Source organism: Struthio camelus, chromosome 27, assembly GCF_040807025.1.
Source record: "Struthio camelus isolate bStrCam1 chromosome 27, bStrCam1.hap1, whole genome shotgun sequence".
In the NCBI taxonomy this organism is placed as follows: Eukaryota; Metazoa; Chordata; class Aves; order Struthioniformes; family Struthionidae; genus Struthio; species Struthio camelus.
Genome location: NC_090968.1, coordinates 7,832,708 through 7,850,886, shown reverse-complemented (window position 1 = coordinate 7,850,886; position 18,179 = coordinate 7,832,708). Strand labels below are relative to the sequence as shown.

General features: G+C 38.3%; 1 protein-coding gene across 1 annotated transcript in view; it reads left to right on the top strand.

Moving 5' to 3' along the window:
* The window catches only part of KAT6A (lysine acetyltransferase 6A), a 49,939-nt gene that overhangs the window by 22,979 nt on the left and 8,781 nt on the right, over positions 1-18,179 (top strand). The window contains exons 4-17 of the mRNA XM_068920658.1: positions 121-229; positions 725-840; positions 1,098-1,179; positions 1,949-2,084; positions 3,555-3,868; positions 5,098-5,216; positions 8,275-8,390; positions 8,810-8,951; positions 9,392-9,553; positions 10,479-10,572; positions 12,255-12,486; positions 13,709-13,919; positions 14,967-15,653; positions 16,459-16,774. Coding sequence (XP_068776759.1) covers positions 121-229; positions 725-840; positions 1,098-1,179; positions 1,949-2,084; positions 3,555-3,868; positions 5,098-5,216; positions 8,275-8,390; positions 8,810-8,951; positions 9,392-9,553; positions 10,479-10,572; positions 12,255-12,486; positions 13,709-13,919; positions 14,967-15,653; positions 16,459-16,774 — 2,836 coding nt within the window. The remainder of the gene's footprint in view (positions 1-120; positions 230-724; positions 841-1,097; positions 1,180-1,948; positions 2,085-3,554; positions 3,869-5,097; positions 5,217-8,274; positions 8,391-8,809; positions 8,952-9,391; positions 9,554-10,478; positions 10,573-12,254; positions 12,487-13,708; positions 13,920-14,966; positions 15,654-16,458; positions 16,775-18,179) is intronic.

Here is an 18,179-nt window from a genome sequence, read left to right as displayed (position 1 = left end):
TTTTATAATTTGCTCCCTCACTTGTGCAATTGGACAGTAGAATAGAAATTGATAAATTCGGTGCCTTTAGTACCTTTAACTCTTTTTTTTTTTTCTTGTTTTTTTTCCTCTCCCTCACAGCCAGTTGCAGAACCAATTCCAATCTGCAGTTTCTGCCTTGGTACAAAAGAACAAAATCGGGAGAAGAAACCTGAAGAGCTCATCTCTTGTGCTGACTGTGGCAACAGTGGTACGTAACCTCTTGCAGTACAGCTAGTAAGACCCTTGCTATTTGAGACAGAAAAGTCTAGTGCAGTGGCTAATTCTGACCCCTACGTATGAAGAGTATGTATCTGTGACATATAATACAATTAACAGAGCTGAATCTTGTGCTCCTTGGTGGAGATGGTTAAGTTAAACTTGACACACAAATAGTTCATTTGGCCCCTGGAGATTTCTTTAAGAAAGTAGTGATAATGACCAGTTTTATCACGTCTCACTTCAGTTATGGAAAAGAGTATCTTGGTATGCTTTTGTACGTGGGCCTGCCACATGGTATCTAGGGTATTGTTTTCGTGTTATAAGTAGATAAGAAGAGAGAGGCACCAAAAAATAGGAGTATCTGGGTAAAGAAAATTCTGTATGGAAATAGCTAATTGCCAAAGCTATCTCTCATCATGCTATCCATGAGTGTTAACAGCACTAAAATGGTTTTACTATTATCATTTTTCTCCTTTTTCAATAGGTCATCCGTCCTGTTTGAAGTTCTCTCCAGAGTTGACAGTTCGAGTGAAAGCTTTGCGATGGCAGTGTATCGAGTGCAAAACATGCAGTTCCTGTCGAGATCAGGGCAAAAATGCTGTGAGTACTACAGTAGGCTATGGACCGAATGAATAGAATATAAGTCCTGTGGATGTTCTGTTAAAATACAAAATAAAGTCATTGTGGAATCAAGTATTTGCAGCTTCTGTTTATGTCTGCTAGTCTTTCTGAGACCTGTGAAATATGATGATATATCTGTAATTGAGAACTATGTGCGTGTTCTCTGAGATGGTGGCAAATTAATGCAGGGCTTGATGCAGATCTAAAGAGAGTTTAACTTTCTCTCTCTTCCACAGGATAATATGCTATTTTGTGACTCATGCGACCGTGGTTTTCACATGGAGTGCTGTGACCCCCCTCTTACCAGGATGCCAAAAGGTGAGGACTTTCTGATGAAAAGGGTAATTAAGGATGATGTTGGAGGAGATCTCCTCTCACCTGTGTTTAACTTGCTCTTTACATCATTGCTTTTCAGATATCAGAACCTATAAAGTTAGTCTGGGGAGGGTCAGACCTGCACATCCAGATTTTTCACTCTCACCTTTTGTTTCCTGTACATCTGTGCAGGGTTTTGAAAAAATCTTTGAGATCTGAGGAGACGAAAGTGATCCTTGTAGATTAAAATGATCAGCTTCCATTTGAATGAATAGCTTAATAGAAAAGGAAGAGATGGGCTTGTAATTTTTGATGGCATGTCCATTTTGTACAGTAGAGGATCCTGGAGTGTAACCAAACTTCTCTTTTCCATCAGACAGAGAGCAGGTTATCTGTGGAGGATTCTTCCTTGGTAGCTGGAAAAATCTTCCTGTAGGAGATGGTTGGAAGTAGTACATCCGTAAGCAGAATATGAGATTATTAAATATATTACCTTTTCATATTTTTTGGATAGCCTGCTACCAATTAAAGTGAGTTCCTGGATAGTTGTGGGAAGTGCATCTGGAGGGGGGGGGGTGGAAAAAGTACATGAATTTATATTGCTGGATCGCGTACCTGATTTTTGTGTGTGTGTATATATGATAATCGGGGCCTGTGGGGTTGTTCTTACCCTTTTTGTTGGAAGGCCTGTATTCCCCAGGGCCTGTAATTCCCCTTTTCATCCTACGTAGATGGCATTTGCATCCAGTGATGGGGATTTGTGTCTTTACAGGTATGTGGATATGCCAGATATGTCGACCACGGAAGAAAGGAAGGAAACTTTTACACAAGAAGGCAGCACAGATAAAACGGCGCTATGCTAATCCCATAGGACGTCCCAAAAACAGGTTAAAGAACCAAAACACAACGTAAGTCCCTCAAAGAAGAGTAAATTGTGTTGTTTTTGTCGGGCAACAGGTGTTTCTGAAGTGTCTTATCTGTTCTCTGTGAAAAAATTTCTTTTACAGTGAAGAGCTCTTCATTATTTCTTAATACAGAATGTAATTTCTGAAGAGTACAGTTAAAAAAAGAAAAAAAAAAAAGACCACTTTCTCAGTGCTTCTTTGTGCCTAGATATTTGACTCCTTGCAATAATTAACTATTTAGTTTTCAACTATTCCTGAACAATCAGATAAATTTTGTTGTTTGTCAAGTCTATTCTGCTGGATGGCTACTTCTCCCAGCATAGCTATTTATGTTTTGCATTTCTCAAGAACTGTTATTGATGCTTGCAGAACCTAAGTAATCTAAAATAAAGCTGGTGAGGCTGTAGTTTGACACGTTTAATCTGACGCTGCTGCCAAAAAATATTTGTCCCTTCCCTGTTTCCAGCTACATATTTCTGCACTTGCATGGCACTCTACATGGGACAGATTCTGTAGCTTTGTCATGGTTGTTGTGGGGAAATTGGGTTAGAGTTTGGCTGGGGGAAAATGTTTGGATTACTTTTCAGCCAGAGCAATTTCTTGAATTACAATTACTGTGCAGTGCTTGTAGTGCTGCATCACAGTTGACAGTGCAGGGGAAGAAACAGCCAAGGAGCATCACACAAGAACCTCTGTTTTGGGAATCAAGCCGGCTTAAAAAGAATGTTGAGCCAACACTTGATTCTAAGCAACACCATCAAAGGATATTCTGCAAGAAGTCTTATGAGGTTTAATGCCTGAAAAAGTAGAGGGAACATCTCTCTTAAATATCTTAATTTTCAGTGTTCTATGATACCATGGTATCAGAGGAATCTTCTGTTTGATTCAGAGGAGTAAAAGGAAAGCTAGCTATCTGCTATTGCTGATTTTATTTCACCATTTGTTCACCTTTTTTGCATTTATTTCACCAGTGTGCTTGCAAGATATACCTGTAGAATTATATACAGATGCTAAGATTATCCTTTTAGTGTGCATATCCTGCATGCCCTAGCTTTCTAGCTAATTTTAATGGCAACTTCCTATCAGAACAAAAGCTTTGGCAAATCAAGAGTGTAAACATTTAGTAACTGTGTAATTGAAATAATACATGCAACTTATTTATTCTATCTACTGTTTTTTAAATTTAATATTAAATTCAGTAAACATCTGTTATTTATCTTAGTCTATCCTAAACTAATTGCACATAATATTCACTGTGTGGGGAAAATAGTGCAGCACTTCTGTTGAGGAGTTTAGAATCCTGGCTCCTGTAGGATACACAGGTTCTTGGCTACTTCTTTATTATTAAATTCTTCATGTTTAGCTTCTGAGTGATTGATAAATAGGTAGGAAAGATGCTAGCCTGCTCTGCAGCTTAAAAGAAACCCCTTTACCAAATCTTCTGATGGTATCTTTCCCCTTCTGATTCTTCAGATCAAAAGGCCCCTTCAGCAAAGTTCGAACTGGCCCTGGTCGGGGTCGGAAGCGTAAGATCGCTCTGTCCAGCCAGTCAGCATCATCAGAAGGAGGATACCTGGAGCAGACGGATGTCTTGGACTTCTGCAGAGATGGCAGCACCACCTTGAAGTTTAACAAGAAAACCAAAGGGCTTATAGATGGCCTTACTAAATTCTTCACTCCCTCCCCTGATGGACGAAAAGCTCGAGGGGAAGTGGTGGACTATTCTCAGCAATATAGGATCAGGAAAAAGGGTACCAGGAAATCTAGCACTTCAGAATGGCCCACAGGTAAAGATTTTTTTCACCTTGTCAATGTAAGTATCCTCTACTCCAAAAAAAAAAAGTTCAAAGACTAGGATATTGAAGTGACTGGAATTGGTAGAGGCTAGAAAGTTGGAGCTGGAAGTAACACTCAAATGCAGTGATCGTTCGTACATCATAGTAGAATAGGAGTTTGAAAACGGAAGTCATCCTGCAGACCTTTCTCTCTCTATATACATCTAGATATGTGAAGAGGGCGAAACGATTACTGTTGGTAAAATGCCCTTTAATAATGAGGGGCTGACAGATAACCTAAGAAATGTGCAAAATAATGTCACATTGGAAAAAGTAATTTAGGGAGTAATATGCAGTGGTTAATGAAAATAAGAACAGTTATATGGAAGTATGAAATGGGAAATAAATAACTAAAACCCATCTGAAAGACTCCTGTTTATGGTATATGCTTGAATGCAAAAAGTTCCTAATTTCCTCAACTGTAGAGGAGCGGGCTTTGAACACTTTGAAAGTGTTCATCACTTTCCTGCTGGAAAGCATCTCTTCTTTTAAACACAGGGTGTTGGTGGAGGGATCTTTTTTCCTTTTCTTTTCTCTTTTCTAGCTTAAGACATTAATCAGTGACTGCACCTTGATATAACCTTTACATTAAGATTTTTACAGTCTTATTCATTAGTTTCATAGCTTTAACTGCTCCTTAATAACCAGCAGGTAATATTTCACAATAACATACAAGGGTTATAGCTTTAGAATAGTTACGTGTATTAGCCTGGCTGGTGCTGGAAGAAGAATAATAATACATCTTAATGGAAGTGAGGTGAAGTGTCTTGTCTTTTTTGTTTTGTTTTTTCTTTTTTTTTATGCAAGGGCTGTTTCTTGGGTGAGAACATCTGTCCTGATTTTGGCAGTGGCATATATGGCCTTTAGGTAGTTGGAAGCCTTGTTTATGAGAAACAGGCACAGTGATAAGCTGTTTATCCAAACCCGTCTCGTTGTTATAAATGCCATCATGATGTTATGAATGTCTAAGTGGTGAGACGTGGTTTAATATATGACATTACTTTTCACATGGTCACAAGTCCAGATCTGCTTCTGGCTTTGTGGTCTCAAGTCCACACAGAAGCTTACCTGTCAAAAGTCTGGCAGAGTGACTGAATACAGCTAAAGCTATTTGCTGCTATACTAAAAAACATATACTCCTTTGTAAATGGTAAATGAAGACAACTTTCTCTTATTTACAGACAATCAGGATGGCTGGGATGGAAAACAGGAAAATGAGGAGCGTTTTTTTGGGAGCCAGGATATGTTAACTGAAAAAGACATGGAGTTGTTCAGAGATATTCAGGAGCAAGCATTGCAGGTAAAATCTAATTTTTGATGTCTGGCAATAAGTACCAAACCTATCAAAGAAATGAAAATACCAAGGAAAAAAAAAAGGACTCTAGGTGAGTCAGTCCATCAAAGACACAGTCAACAAAGCTAATGCACTTTGTTTTTGCTGGTTGAGAGTCTTGGGGAACTGACCTCATGAGAAGAGAAGCCTAATATAAAAACGAGCATAAGAGTACAAGAGGTTAGGGTGAACATCTAAAAAGCCTTGGGTTATGTCAGAATAAAGAGGTGTTAAGTAGCTGGTAAAATGTGTGGACTGTTAAAGCAGTAGAATATGAGGGCTGTTTGTTAGCAGCATGGATCATGAGGGGCCTCTAGCCAATCAGAACATTCATTTTCTAGGTAATTTCACTCCTTATGGATCAAGATGATGCATTCCCCTCTATATAAATGTATGTGTTGCCACCTGTACCTTGTATTATTTTGTACTTTTCAATAACTTTTATAACTGTTGTGGTTTTATGACTTACTCCTCCTGAAGTCGGATGGGTTACTTGAATTTATGTGGTGACTTTAATGAGCTGTGCTTCTCTTAAGTGTTACTGTCCTTTTAACCTTCTTCAGATATTTGACTTCTTCTGTTTATATACGTATGATTCTGTCATGGGTTGGTTTCGTTCCAATTACTAAGCGTAGTCTCTGTACCAAAAGAGTTAACGAACGAAGAATTATGAAAAGGCTGAACTACATTGTGTGTATGATAAAGCAGATTAAGGTAGAGTGTAATTAACTTTTATTCAGGTACAAAAACAATAGTGCTGTATAATACTACTTATTTCTGACCTTGCTACAGGACTGATTCTCAAAAAACTCAGCATGTGCATTACTGAGTAAATTGCGCTTGAGACTACTAGGGTTTGTGAGTATAACTACGGCTTAGGAAAAACAGCTGAAGATCTGGAATTAGGTCTGTGGAAATACACCTGGAAATAGAGAAAATACTCTCCAAGCATCTCCTCGGACAAAGAGCAAGTTTTAGAGAGAGATGTTTTTTGCTTGCTTGTTTGTATTTGAGAAAATATGTGGTATAGACTAAATACTTCAGATCAAAGTGGCAGGTTGTTGGTTTTGGTGGGGAAAGGGTTAACCAGGCTTGTGATGCAGCTAACAGGAAGGGGGAGAGAGAGAGAGAGAGAGAGAGAGAGAGAGAGAGAGAGAGTGTGTGTGCGCGGTGTGTGTGCACGGTGTGTGTGTGTGTGCGCGCGGTGTGTGTGACTGAGCTAACTGCCTCGCCCAAGAGAATGGAAATGCAAAGAGTGCTTATTAAACGGTCAAGAAGAAAGTAGTTTGGAGCTATCGGCAACTAGCATAGGAGCTGAAGTAGTAGTTTGCTGCAGAAGGCTTTCTTCTGGTGTCTGTGATGTGTAAACAGTTGTACTGGAGCTCGGTCTCTACGTTTGCACTGGGCATTCATTTGGAGGAGAGGTTTGTTGCTGGAAAGGTGGCACAGGTGCAGGATTCATTGCTGCAGGTGCATGCTACTACTCTCTTTTCCTTGAGACTTGTCAGGATGCCTGTGATGATTGTGTTCGTTATTGACCTATTGTACTGGGTGATAATAGTGACTCCTTTGAGAATACAGTATAGAAGAGCCTCACTGTAGATTGCTGTAGTTATAAAGAGCTGCCTTCACAATTTGCTCTTTTGACAATTTGTTCTGCCAACAGGTGAAACTCTCATGTTGCATGCAACCTTTCCTTCAGTAGCCACAAACGTAGGAATTGTACTTTCCTTTCCTCATAGAACTCTCACTATATAGCAAAAGCTTTCAGAACCAAAAGTTTTGCTTATGTAATAATATTGTCTTATTTAATTTTGATAAATATTGGAGAATTTATTCTTTATTAAATCCAGCTTTATAACTGAAGTAAGATAAATTGACTCCCATATGTAGCTTCCTTCCTATTAGGTAGCCTAAGATGAATCCCTCCCTTACCAAAAGGGGAAGCCTAAGGAATCTATCAATAAGCTGCAGATAATTTTAAAGTCGTTGAACTTTAGATCTGATGCAGGTAGTAAGTTCCAACTCCTAAGACCTTTTTTGACTGACTGCTGAAATATTCTATTTATCTTTTGAGTAAGAATAGAAGGAAACATGAATCACTCTGGCTCCATTTGGAGCTCTTGGATTAAGTATTACAATAGGAGATTACTATCCTTTTTGCCTCTAGATAAAGTTCCTTAAAATGTGTATGCCTTGGCTTACATTCTGAGCTGTATACTGTCTAGACTTGTCCCACTTAGGAAACTTAGAATTAAGTGTTGATTTTGAATGTTAGCCTTTCAAACCCTAACCCATTGTCCTGGATACAGTTTCATTCTGCTAGCATAAATTTCCTTATAGGTATTTCACTGATAACCTTTCACGTTAGTATTTGACTTCCTACTTGAAAAGCTGTCTCATTTATTAGTAGCTTTGCTGTCCAGGGGGGTCATATGATAATACAAAGCCACTGGGAATATTTGGATTTTTAACTATGTTAGTGACAGTCTTCTGAGGTAATATCTTCCTGGACTAGCAAGTGTTTGTTTCTGAAGCAGAAAGTATTTAGTTCCCTTATTCTTAATTCCCCTGAAATACACAATTACTACCAGAGAGTCAGGAAAAGGTTGTATAAATTATTTTAAAATATTTTATTTTTGAAATTATTTTTTTGAAGTCTTCTAATCTCTTGATAATAAACAAGTAGCTGTACCCTGCAAATTGTTTTGGTAGATATTACATTCACTGTGGTACGTGTCGTCTATGTGCTGGGAAGACAGTGATTGGAGTGTGAAAGGCAGTGGAAGTATTTGATAGGAAGATGTTTACTAGTTCTTCCTTTTGTGAATCAAGTGTTCACTTGAAGCGTGACTGGTGTTGGTTTTAGTGTCAGAAAGCAATGTGTGTGTCGTCTTATTTCTTCATGGGTTCAGGTAGGTGAAGATGAACTATATAAGTATAAACACTTCCATTTATTTCAGAAATTACTAGAAGTCTCTCACTTGGAAATTCACAAAAGCATTTTTTTTTTTTTCTTGCACAGAAAGTAGGGGTGACTGGGCCTCCTGATCCACAAGTCCGCTGCCCTTCTGTCATTGAATTTGGCAAGTATGAAATCCAGACTTGGTATTCCTCCCCATATCCACAAGAATACTCAAGGTATGATTGAACATTCTTCTGCTTTGTTCTACTTCAGTATTTATTGGAGAGCTGCGCTTCAGCTCTCTGCAAAACTATTCTTTTTTTGTTGTTTCTCCAAGATTGTAGTTGATACATATATTTCTTCTAACCTAATTTAATAGAGTAAAGGTAATTATGCAAGATATTAAATACTTTTTTTTTTTTTTTTTTAACCTGCATTCGTTATAGAGTAAATGCATGCTGTGGCTTTAAGTATGGTAGTGTGTGGTGTGGGGTTTTTTTGTTTGTTTTTGGTTTTTTTCCTGATTATCACACATGTGATGATAATAAGTTCAGTGCATACTAGCTTTATTTTCATCAAGTTCTATATCTGCAGGACTGAGAAGTACAAAATATGTTATCTTGAGTCTTTGATTTTTCTTTACCTCTGCTTATAGGTTACCCAAGCTGTACCTTTGTGAATTCTGTCTAAAGTATATGAAAAGCAGAACTATTCTCCAGCAGCATATGAAAAAATGTGGCTGGTTTCATCCTCCAGCCAATGAAATTTACAGAAAAAACAATATTTCGGTCTTTGAGGTAAGTTAGGAAACTAAGTCGCTCGCTTTTTTTTCCCTCTAAGGTAGGATCTTTTAACACCCAATAGTGAGGTGAGTGTTCTGTAGTCCTAAAAATCTCCATTCTTGAAACATTCAGTTGCTAAGAGTGAAGAACAACCAGCAGGTGCTGGCAGCTGATATCAAATATAGTTTATTCATCCATTAACCTTATAAAAAAGCTGTTTTGTACAAATGCTTATTCATTTTAGGAAAATGAGTTTTAATTTCTCCTTTAAGTTAATGAAGTAACAGTGACTGAGCCCCAGCTGCTATGCTGTGAAAGTTGGAATCCTTTGAGATGCTACCTTTACCATGGAAATCTTTCTCTCATGTTAGACGCTTCAACCTTGGATACCCAGATAAAGCAAGTCTTTGTATGACAGCAAATGGAATGACATATTTTTTCTTCATTTCTGTAAGGTTGATGGCAATGTCAGCACTATTTACTGCCAGAATTTGTGCTTGTTAGCCAAACTCTTCCTGGACCATAAGACCCTCTACTATGATGTGGAGCCATTTCTTTTTTACGTGCTGACACAGAATGATGTCAAGGGCTGTCACCTTGTCGGCTACTTCTCCAAGGCAAGTATTATAGTACTTCAGACTTGAGGTTGCATCTATTTTGTGAGAAACGTTACTTCAGAGTCTTTTAATTGCTGTAATTTCGGCTCTAGCATTTTATATAGTACAACATGTAGACACCTGTTGCACTCAGAGTTTACCTAAATTACATTAAAAGACCTACACCAACTAATAAAACCAAGTTTCCTTGTAACGTTGAATAGCATTTACTCTCTAAGGAACTCGTACTGCAACTAGTAGCTCAAAGGGAAAAGTCTTTAAATGAGTTCTTATTCCCATGGTGATGATGGGTAGTACTGCTTTTGAAATAAACATTGTTGCCATGTAGTTCTATCTCATCTTCCCTTCAGTAAATAAACTTGTTTTCCAAAAGAGAAGCTTGTACCTCTTTCCCCCCCCCCCTTTTTTTTTTCCCCCTCTTCTCTCTTTTGACACAATAGGGAAAATATTTCAGGTGGACTATTTTTAAGTCTCTTACCTATGTTTGGCTTATTTAAAAGTTTGGCTTATTTAAAATAGCTTTAATTGAAACTTTTTATTTCAATGTTCAGAACAGCAGATCTGAGAAAATATTTTGATTCGTTACAGTTATAAATCTGAAATGCTTAGAGATTCACTGTAATACTGCAGTATAGCTCATGTTCTTTACTGTAATGCATCTAAGTAGAAGGCAGTTAATGTCAAAATCTCGTTCATTTTGCTTTCCTGAACTAGTGGTTTTAATGATGGTAACAGATTTGATATTGTTCTGTCTTTTCTATGGAAGTCTTTCCTTTGGTCATATACATTGCTGTGAGTAAGAAACTTTGACTGTGGCTTTCATTCTCAGTTTCTACCATAAAAGTAATTATGGACTTGCACAGAACAACTTCTATTATTTCTCACTGGTCTTTTGTTTTTAAAATTTGCTTCTTTTTTCCAACAGGAGAAACACTGCCAACAGAAGTACAATGTTTCCTGTATAATGATTCTTCCACAATACCAGCGTAAGGGCTATGGCAGGTTCCTAATTGACTTCAGTAAGGATCTCTTTCTTCCCCTTTTTTAGTCTTTGTTTTTTTAAATCTTAAAGAAAAAGTTAACGATGGAAAAGGATATTTTTAAAATTAAAAACATCTCAGGACAAAGGATGTGAAAGCTCACAAAATTACTTGAATTTATAACTTACTCTTTGGTAGAAGGCTTACATTCTGAAGACACTGATCACTTTTCCTCTAATTTTCATGTTTCTGGTGTAAGCACCTTGTGATAGAAACGATGGGCATGTGGTAGTGTAGTAGAAGCTTGCCTTCTGTGTGTATTTCTTACTACAAAAACTCAACCCGGAAACTACACAATCTGAAAACTTCAGTAGCTAGATTAAGTGATGAGCATCTTAAGCAAATAGTAGTTGTAATTAGGTTTTGATTTAGCCTTTGAGAGTAATAAGAACAGCTGTATTTAGGATCTGAATACTCAATTCTGATATTCATACGTGGATTTCAGCGAGTTCACTGAAAAACTTACCACTGTAGCTATACTACTCTTTATTTTGGTGATAGAGCCCTCCCAGTGGGCATGCTAATTTTGGACTTAATGTCCAGAGGAGAAATCCTGCTGGCATAATTATACGAGAATAGTTTTGCTGGGAAATTTCCCTCTGTAGATAAGCTGTTGTTCTCCTCAAAATACTGGCAAAACAAAGGAAGTTGGTGATATTTCTTGAAAAATGAATAAAGTTGGCTATTTCAGACCAGGAATGGGAAGACATATTTGTCAGCTATGTGGTTGTTTTTTTCTTTTTCCTTTTTTATTGTACTGGGGATGATAAAAACTCTTTTTTTGTTGTTTATTGTAGCTTTGTAGTGTATGACAGTCTCAGATCATTTAAAGCTCTGCAGTTAGAGCTTGGTGCAGTCCAGTCTGGCCATGATTTTCACAGTAGAGAATTTTCAGTAAAGTTTAGTTTTGCATGGTTAAAATATGTGTTTTCCCTCTGCCATCTTCAGAATTACTATTGCCGTTGAATTTTGTGTCAAATTAATGAATTTCACATACATAAAATAATTGCCACAAGTTATGCTTGTCATTTCAAGTTATTATTAAGTTATTACAGGGTCTTGGGCAGCCTGCTCTAGGTGACCCTGCTGGAGCAGGGGGGTTGGACTAGATAATCTCTAAAGGTCTCTTCCAACCTCAACCATTCTGTAATTCTGTGATATGTTAATAGCAACTTCTAGAACTTACTTACTTTCAAAGCTTTTATCTCTTTCTAAAGCCAAAATAGCCCCTCACTGTCAGAAAGGTCAGGTTTCTTTTAAATGACTTAATGACTTAATTGGCAGAGTTGAAGATTCAAAGATATTCAGAAGACCTTATACTGTTTCTGTGCTTCCTGCTCAGTGTCTGTGAAGGAGGACTAATATGCTTTTGTGTCGTTACAGTTTCAAGGTAGGCAAGTGCTGCCATCTCGTGGCATTGCCCATAACCAAAGGCAGTGTAGGTTTGAAATCTCTTGCTCTTATCATTGAATGACAGGTATTTGGACTGGAAAAAGTTGGCCTGATCATGCAGTGCATCCTTCTAAACTGTAATATATATTTTGTAAGTAGTGTTCAGCTACTTCCTGGAAAAATGTCTGTGTAGAAGTGGAGTGATAGGAAATAGTAGCTGTATATGCCAATTTTGTGTTTTTTTTTTTTTTTCCCTTGTGTTTCTTTAGGCTACCTGCTTTCAAAGCGTGAGGGTCAAGCAGGATCACCAGAGAAGCCACTGTCAGATCTGGGTCGGCTCTCGTATATGGCTTATTGGAAAAGTGTAATATTGGAGTGCCTTTATCATCAACGTGACAAGCAATTAAGCATCAAGAAGTTGAGTAAGCTGACTGGAATCTGCCCTCAAGATATCACTTCCACTCTGCACCACCTGCGAATGCTTGACTTCCGTAGTGATCAGTGAGTATAGTAGACCTGTTATGTTTCCAGATAGCTTCAGATGGATTTCAATAAAGTTGAATAATATTTGGAGATAAGTCACATCTATAGGTTGTTTTTTTATTTAACACTTATGTGTCCAAATATTGGCTGTTGAGATGCACGATGCTCCCATGTGGGTCACAGTTGTTCATTGCTGAAGTTACACCAGGTTACCAGCTGTGGACCACTGTAGCTGTGGAACTTCCGGGTCGTTTCCAGCTATGAGAAAAGCAAGCCAGTCTTCTGGCCATGTTCTCCAGGGGTCTACCTGCATAATCGGTCTAACATCATCTCAAAATGGAACAGTAGGATCTCTAGGGGACGTTGTTGCCCTCTTCTTCCTCCTTTTTTCCAGTGACTGAGCAGCCAGTTTTCTCTGCCTCCTTCTCTATATGTCAAAGATGCCATTAATTGTATGGGTTAACATGGAAAGCTTACAGTGGGACAGCTCACTGGGAGAAATGAGGTGTGTGGATATAGAGTAGAAATAGTTTGCTTGGCTAGCTGCATGTACCAGTCAAGTGAAATATTAAGAATTGTTGTTCTCTATTCAGACAGTAGCAGTTTTGGGGAGTGGGATTGTATTGTGCTGTGTTTTGTGTTCCTACTTGGAAGTGATTTGGAAGATTCAAAAGTTATTTGAGAAGCATTTTATGTGCTCCTTGTTTTACAATATGCGTCCTACTTTACCTTACAGAATTAATCAGTGATATTAGTCCCAGCCACCTGAATAAAACACACTCGCTGGTGGGAACGTAACTTTTTTTAAAGCGTTTTTTTCATTGTCAGTTTCATTTAGACTCTGCATGTCTCATGTAACTGACGTTTGACATCTTTCACTTTAGATTATCTCTTTCTCAGGTGGTATATCCACTGTCCATTTAACATATAGCAAAACCGATAGTCACAGCTGAATGTAACCCATGTAAGGATAACGGCGTCACCATTAGCAAGAAACGGAAAGAGTTTTAGTAGTGTTTTCTCAGTTTTAAGATGCTTTGTCTAGTAGTCTGAAGATAATGCAGATTGTTGAATCTTAATGAGCTGTCTCAATCTTTCTGTCCACTCTGAAGATATTCATGGCAGTGCTGCTCGAGAGTAAACAAGATATGACAGGAAAAAAAATGGTTTTATATCCGTTTCACACGCTACCACATGTAACATATAGCATACTGTTGATCGATGTGTTATTGCTGCTTAGATTTGTGATCATTCGTCGGGAGAAACTCATCCAGGAACATATGGCGAAGCTTAGAACTAATGTCCGACCTATAGATGTGGATGCAGAATGTCTGCGTTGGACACCTGTTATAGTTTCCAACTCAGTTGTCTCTGAGGATGAAGAGGAGGAGACAGAGGATGGGGAAAATGAAGAGCGACAACAGCAGAAAGAAAAAGATCCAGAGGCCAGCGTAAGAGTGAATCTGTTACTCTTATGTGACATGTAGTTTGCATTCAGAGCTCTTGTGCTTTCGCAGACAATGCTAACAAAATTTTGAATGGGAAGCATGTTGTAAAATCATAAAAAAACCATTGCAGTCATGGTTAGTATATGTATCTTTATAGTTTCAGATGAGAAACTAAACATTGTAAAATCATTGAAGCAATGTGTGGAGGAAGGTTCAAATCTGTCTTTGTTCACTGTTGCTGAAAAGAGTAAAAGGCTTCTTCTATCCCTAATACTTTTTTTCAATATAAAAAACAAACAAAAAAATCAAACAAATAAAAACAACAAACAAACCAAAGAACCCCTGCACTCGAGCAAACTTTGACTCCCATCAAATTATTGAAATGGGATTAGCTTTGAAGGCCCCCAGTTGTTCCATAATTGAGAAAGAGCGCAAGTAAAAATCGGTCAACTCAATGCTTAACTTTTTTTCACCAAAAATTTTTGCTATATGTTTTCACTGAGCCAGTAATAGCTTTGATCCTAAATTACCACACCCAGAGCAGTGAAAATTCCTGAAATACAGGCTGCTATCCTTGAAGGGCTGCGCTCTCGCATCAGATGATAAGCACTGACTAGACTACTGTTTCTGAGAGGCAAATTGTGCGCTGTTGCTGCATTTAAGCTAAATTAATTGTGCATTGTTCCCAAAAAATAGCTTTGAAAATCCTTTATCTCACTTTTTCTTGAAAATAACACAAATACTGCGTTTGGATGTAGCAAGATGATGTTTACATTCCAGCAGGCCACTGGATGGCTGTTACTGACTGAGGTTGCCTGTCAGGAAGCTAATTGAGGTACATTATCACCTGGGAGGGGAAGGAGTTGCAGTTGGCAGTATTAGAGTCTTGTAAGGTCAATTTATTTGTCGTGATTCTTGTTAAACTTTTCTGAGTGCATTTGGTTTTTAATTTTATTCCTTTTTGCTCAGAAGCTTCTGCTGAGCAGAATTCAGCGTAGACATGTATGCTTAAATAGGAAATGTGAAACCTATTTGTTTTTATTCAATCAGGTGGTAAAATCTGTATCATGGGAGAAGAAAGAGCAAGAGCCTTATTCTCCTGCAGAGAATGAAAAAAAGCCAGACATTGTTGCTCCAGCCAATTCTACACGGCCAAACAAGCACATTCTTCCTCTGGATAGTCTTCCTGCAAACAGTCAGCCATCACGAAGAGGTCGATGGAGCCGCAAGGGCAAAAAACTGCGGGAGCCCTTTTGTGAGAAAGAACCAAAATTGCCCATTGAGGAGAAGACAGAAGTTCCCAGTGGGCGTTGCAGTGAATGTGAGGAAAAGTCAGCAGCCTCACGAGGTCGGTGTAGCGAATGCGAGGAGAAGTCAGCAGCCTTGCAGGGAAGATGTGGTGAATGTGAGGAGAAATCTCCAGTCCCAAGGGGTCGGTATGCTGAAGATGAGGAAAAATCTGCAGTTTCCCAGGGGCAGTATGGCAAAGGTGAAAAATCTGCAATGCCCCGTCGGCGGTACAGTGAAGGCATGGAAAGGTGGAGAGGGCAGTTGAAAAAGAACACTGAGCCACTGAAGTGCAGATTCTCGGAAGACTGCGACAGATTACCCCGCCGCTACAGCGATAGTACGCTTTTGAGGTGTTTTAGTGAAAGTAGTGAAGAGGAGGAAGATGAGCCTGTGAGTCCTCGATCAAACTCTCCACCAGTTCTCACAAAGCCAACATTAAAACGAAAGGTGTGTGCTTTCTTTTTATTTTTTTTTCTCCAGCTGTATTATGCAGTCTGTCTTCTCGATATGTAAGTGCTATCTTGAAGGTCAGTGCAGCTCACGAGATGTGTATTAAGTGTACAAGTAGCATCTGCTCATTTTTTTTTTTTTCCCCAGAAATGTCTGCAGGACTATTGTCTCTAGAGAAACAGCGGTAAAATGGCTGGGGAGTACTTTCTGCCATTTGCGCTTTTGATTTTTCTCACCTCAGTTGTTAAAGATGTATTCAGTCGCACCAAATAAAAACAGATAAGTCCTACTTGTAAAAGAAGCTTTCAAAACACAAATGTTATCTAAACATCTAAAATCATGGTGTGAAGGCTTGGGAATAATTTACCTTGGAGATATGAATTCTATAAACATGACCAAGAAAATCCTCTCTTCATGGGATGCTGCAATAAAAAATTCTCTTCTATATCATCTTTACAACTCATTGTAAACTGTTCATATCTATGTTGTAATGACTGAACTTTCGACTGTTATGTGTAAGGTCATGGATGGCTTACTAAGGTTCAGCTGTAAAATGGATTCTACCGTTACACTGATGCCAATCTACTAATCTTCAGGGAAGTCAGTGGTCTTGCATTGTATTTGACATCTGTCTAACTGAAGGCAGGTGTTGATCAGTGTTTTCTGTGAATCTTGGATTCCAGAAGAGACCTCTCTGGTTCTGTTTATTGTTGAACTTTGCAGTTCGTGTTTTCTGTTCAGCAGTGTTTTATTTCAACTGTGCATGATAAAATGTATTCTCTTCTCCACTGTCCTCTTTCAGAAACCAATTCTTCATCGGAAGAGGCGAGTCCGCAAACGTAAGCACCACAACAGCAGTGTTGTCACTGAAACGATCTCTGAGACCACAGAAGTACTGGATGAACCATTTGAGGACTCAGACTCTGAGCGACCAATGCCCCGATTAGAGCCTACCTTCGAGATTGAGGAGGAGGAAGAGGAGGAGGAGGAGGAAGAGGAAGAGAATGAACTTTTGCCTAGTGGATACTTTCGGCACTTACCCCCCCAAGACACCCTCAGGCGTAGACCCTCTTCTAAGAGGAAGTCCAAAGATGAGGAAGAGTCTGATGACGCTAATGGTACGTTTGATAGTATGCAGTTGAAAGTTTGATACAGATAAGGATGTGTCAGTGTCAGATGATAATAGCTGATGATGGAAGAAATTGTTTACCTTGTTTTGTAACTTCTAGCCAAAATATAGGGTTAGGCATAAGTTACCAGTCAAACCAGCCTAAAAATATTCCTAAGTCTCATGAAAATATGATGCCTGTGTTTATCAGTTCATTGCTGATGAGACAGTTAACAGGTCATTTTCAGATTCAGCTTTTCCACTGGAATTGATATCTGTGGTTGCAGAAAAGGTTGTGCAACAAGATCACTTACGGAAATAAAGCAGAAATGAATTAAGAGCCCTCATATTCTCCCAGCAAAGACAAAAGCAAAATAACAAAATGGTCTGTTTTGGGATACTGTTCTTCATCAAATTGCATGTCCCTCCTCTCAACTTCTCATATCTTCTGAAAGTTCTCTGAACCTTCAATTCATAAAATAACCGGTTCCAACCAAATATTTTTATTTAGAGTGCAGTGAAGATGTAAAATAAACCTCTGTCTTTCAGATGTTCCGTTAGTAATCGTCCTCATTCTGTTCCTGCTCAATGCATCATGTACCCAAGAGAACTTATTGATGGCCTATGTAGTGCTAGGCGAGCAGCCAAATAAAAGTAGAGAACTGTATGAAAGAGATGTATGGTGTTCTTATACCACTATAAATGATCATTACTGGAGCCAGCTCGTTAATTTATGGCTTTCAACTGGCCTTTGATTAGCAGAAGAGAGTTTTTCTCTAAAGGTACTTAAATATTGAAAATATCAATGTGATTATAGCCACCTGTATTATTCATTTAGCATCAGTTAACCTTAAATCCTTATAATAATATATAACTATGTAAATTGAGTGCAAACACAAGTTAATGCAGTGTTAAGTTTGCTAGTGGAAACTTGTTCCTGGTCTACGCATACTGTACTTCTGTTTTGTTAATTCTATTTTGATCAGTTTATTCATGAAATATATCTGATGGTACTCCTGCGTCGTTGATAAGACTGTAGAGTTGGAAGCAGACCTCTTAGATAAATGTTTTCTGGTGGAGATGCAGATCCCTTTAGAGATTTCACATACGTATGTTGCTTTATAAAATGCAATGGTATTTAAGCAGTTTTTTTTAATGATCTTTTGCAGGTTACAAATATTCCATAATCTTCAGGGGTCATGCATGATATTTGGAAAACCACCGTTACACCCAGTTTAAATTACAGTGATAAATTTCTTGCTCACGTACTTTATAAATACTTTACTTTCTCACCTACTTTATAAGTATTTTATTTCCTTACTTTGCCCTTGTAATTCAGTGCTTCCTATTCCCTAGTGTCACTTTTGCCTTTTTTTTTTTTTTTTTTTTTTTCCTCTGAACTTCTACGGATTTAT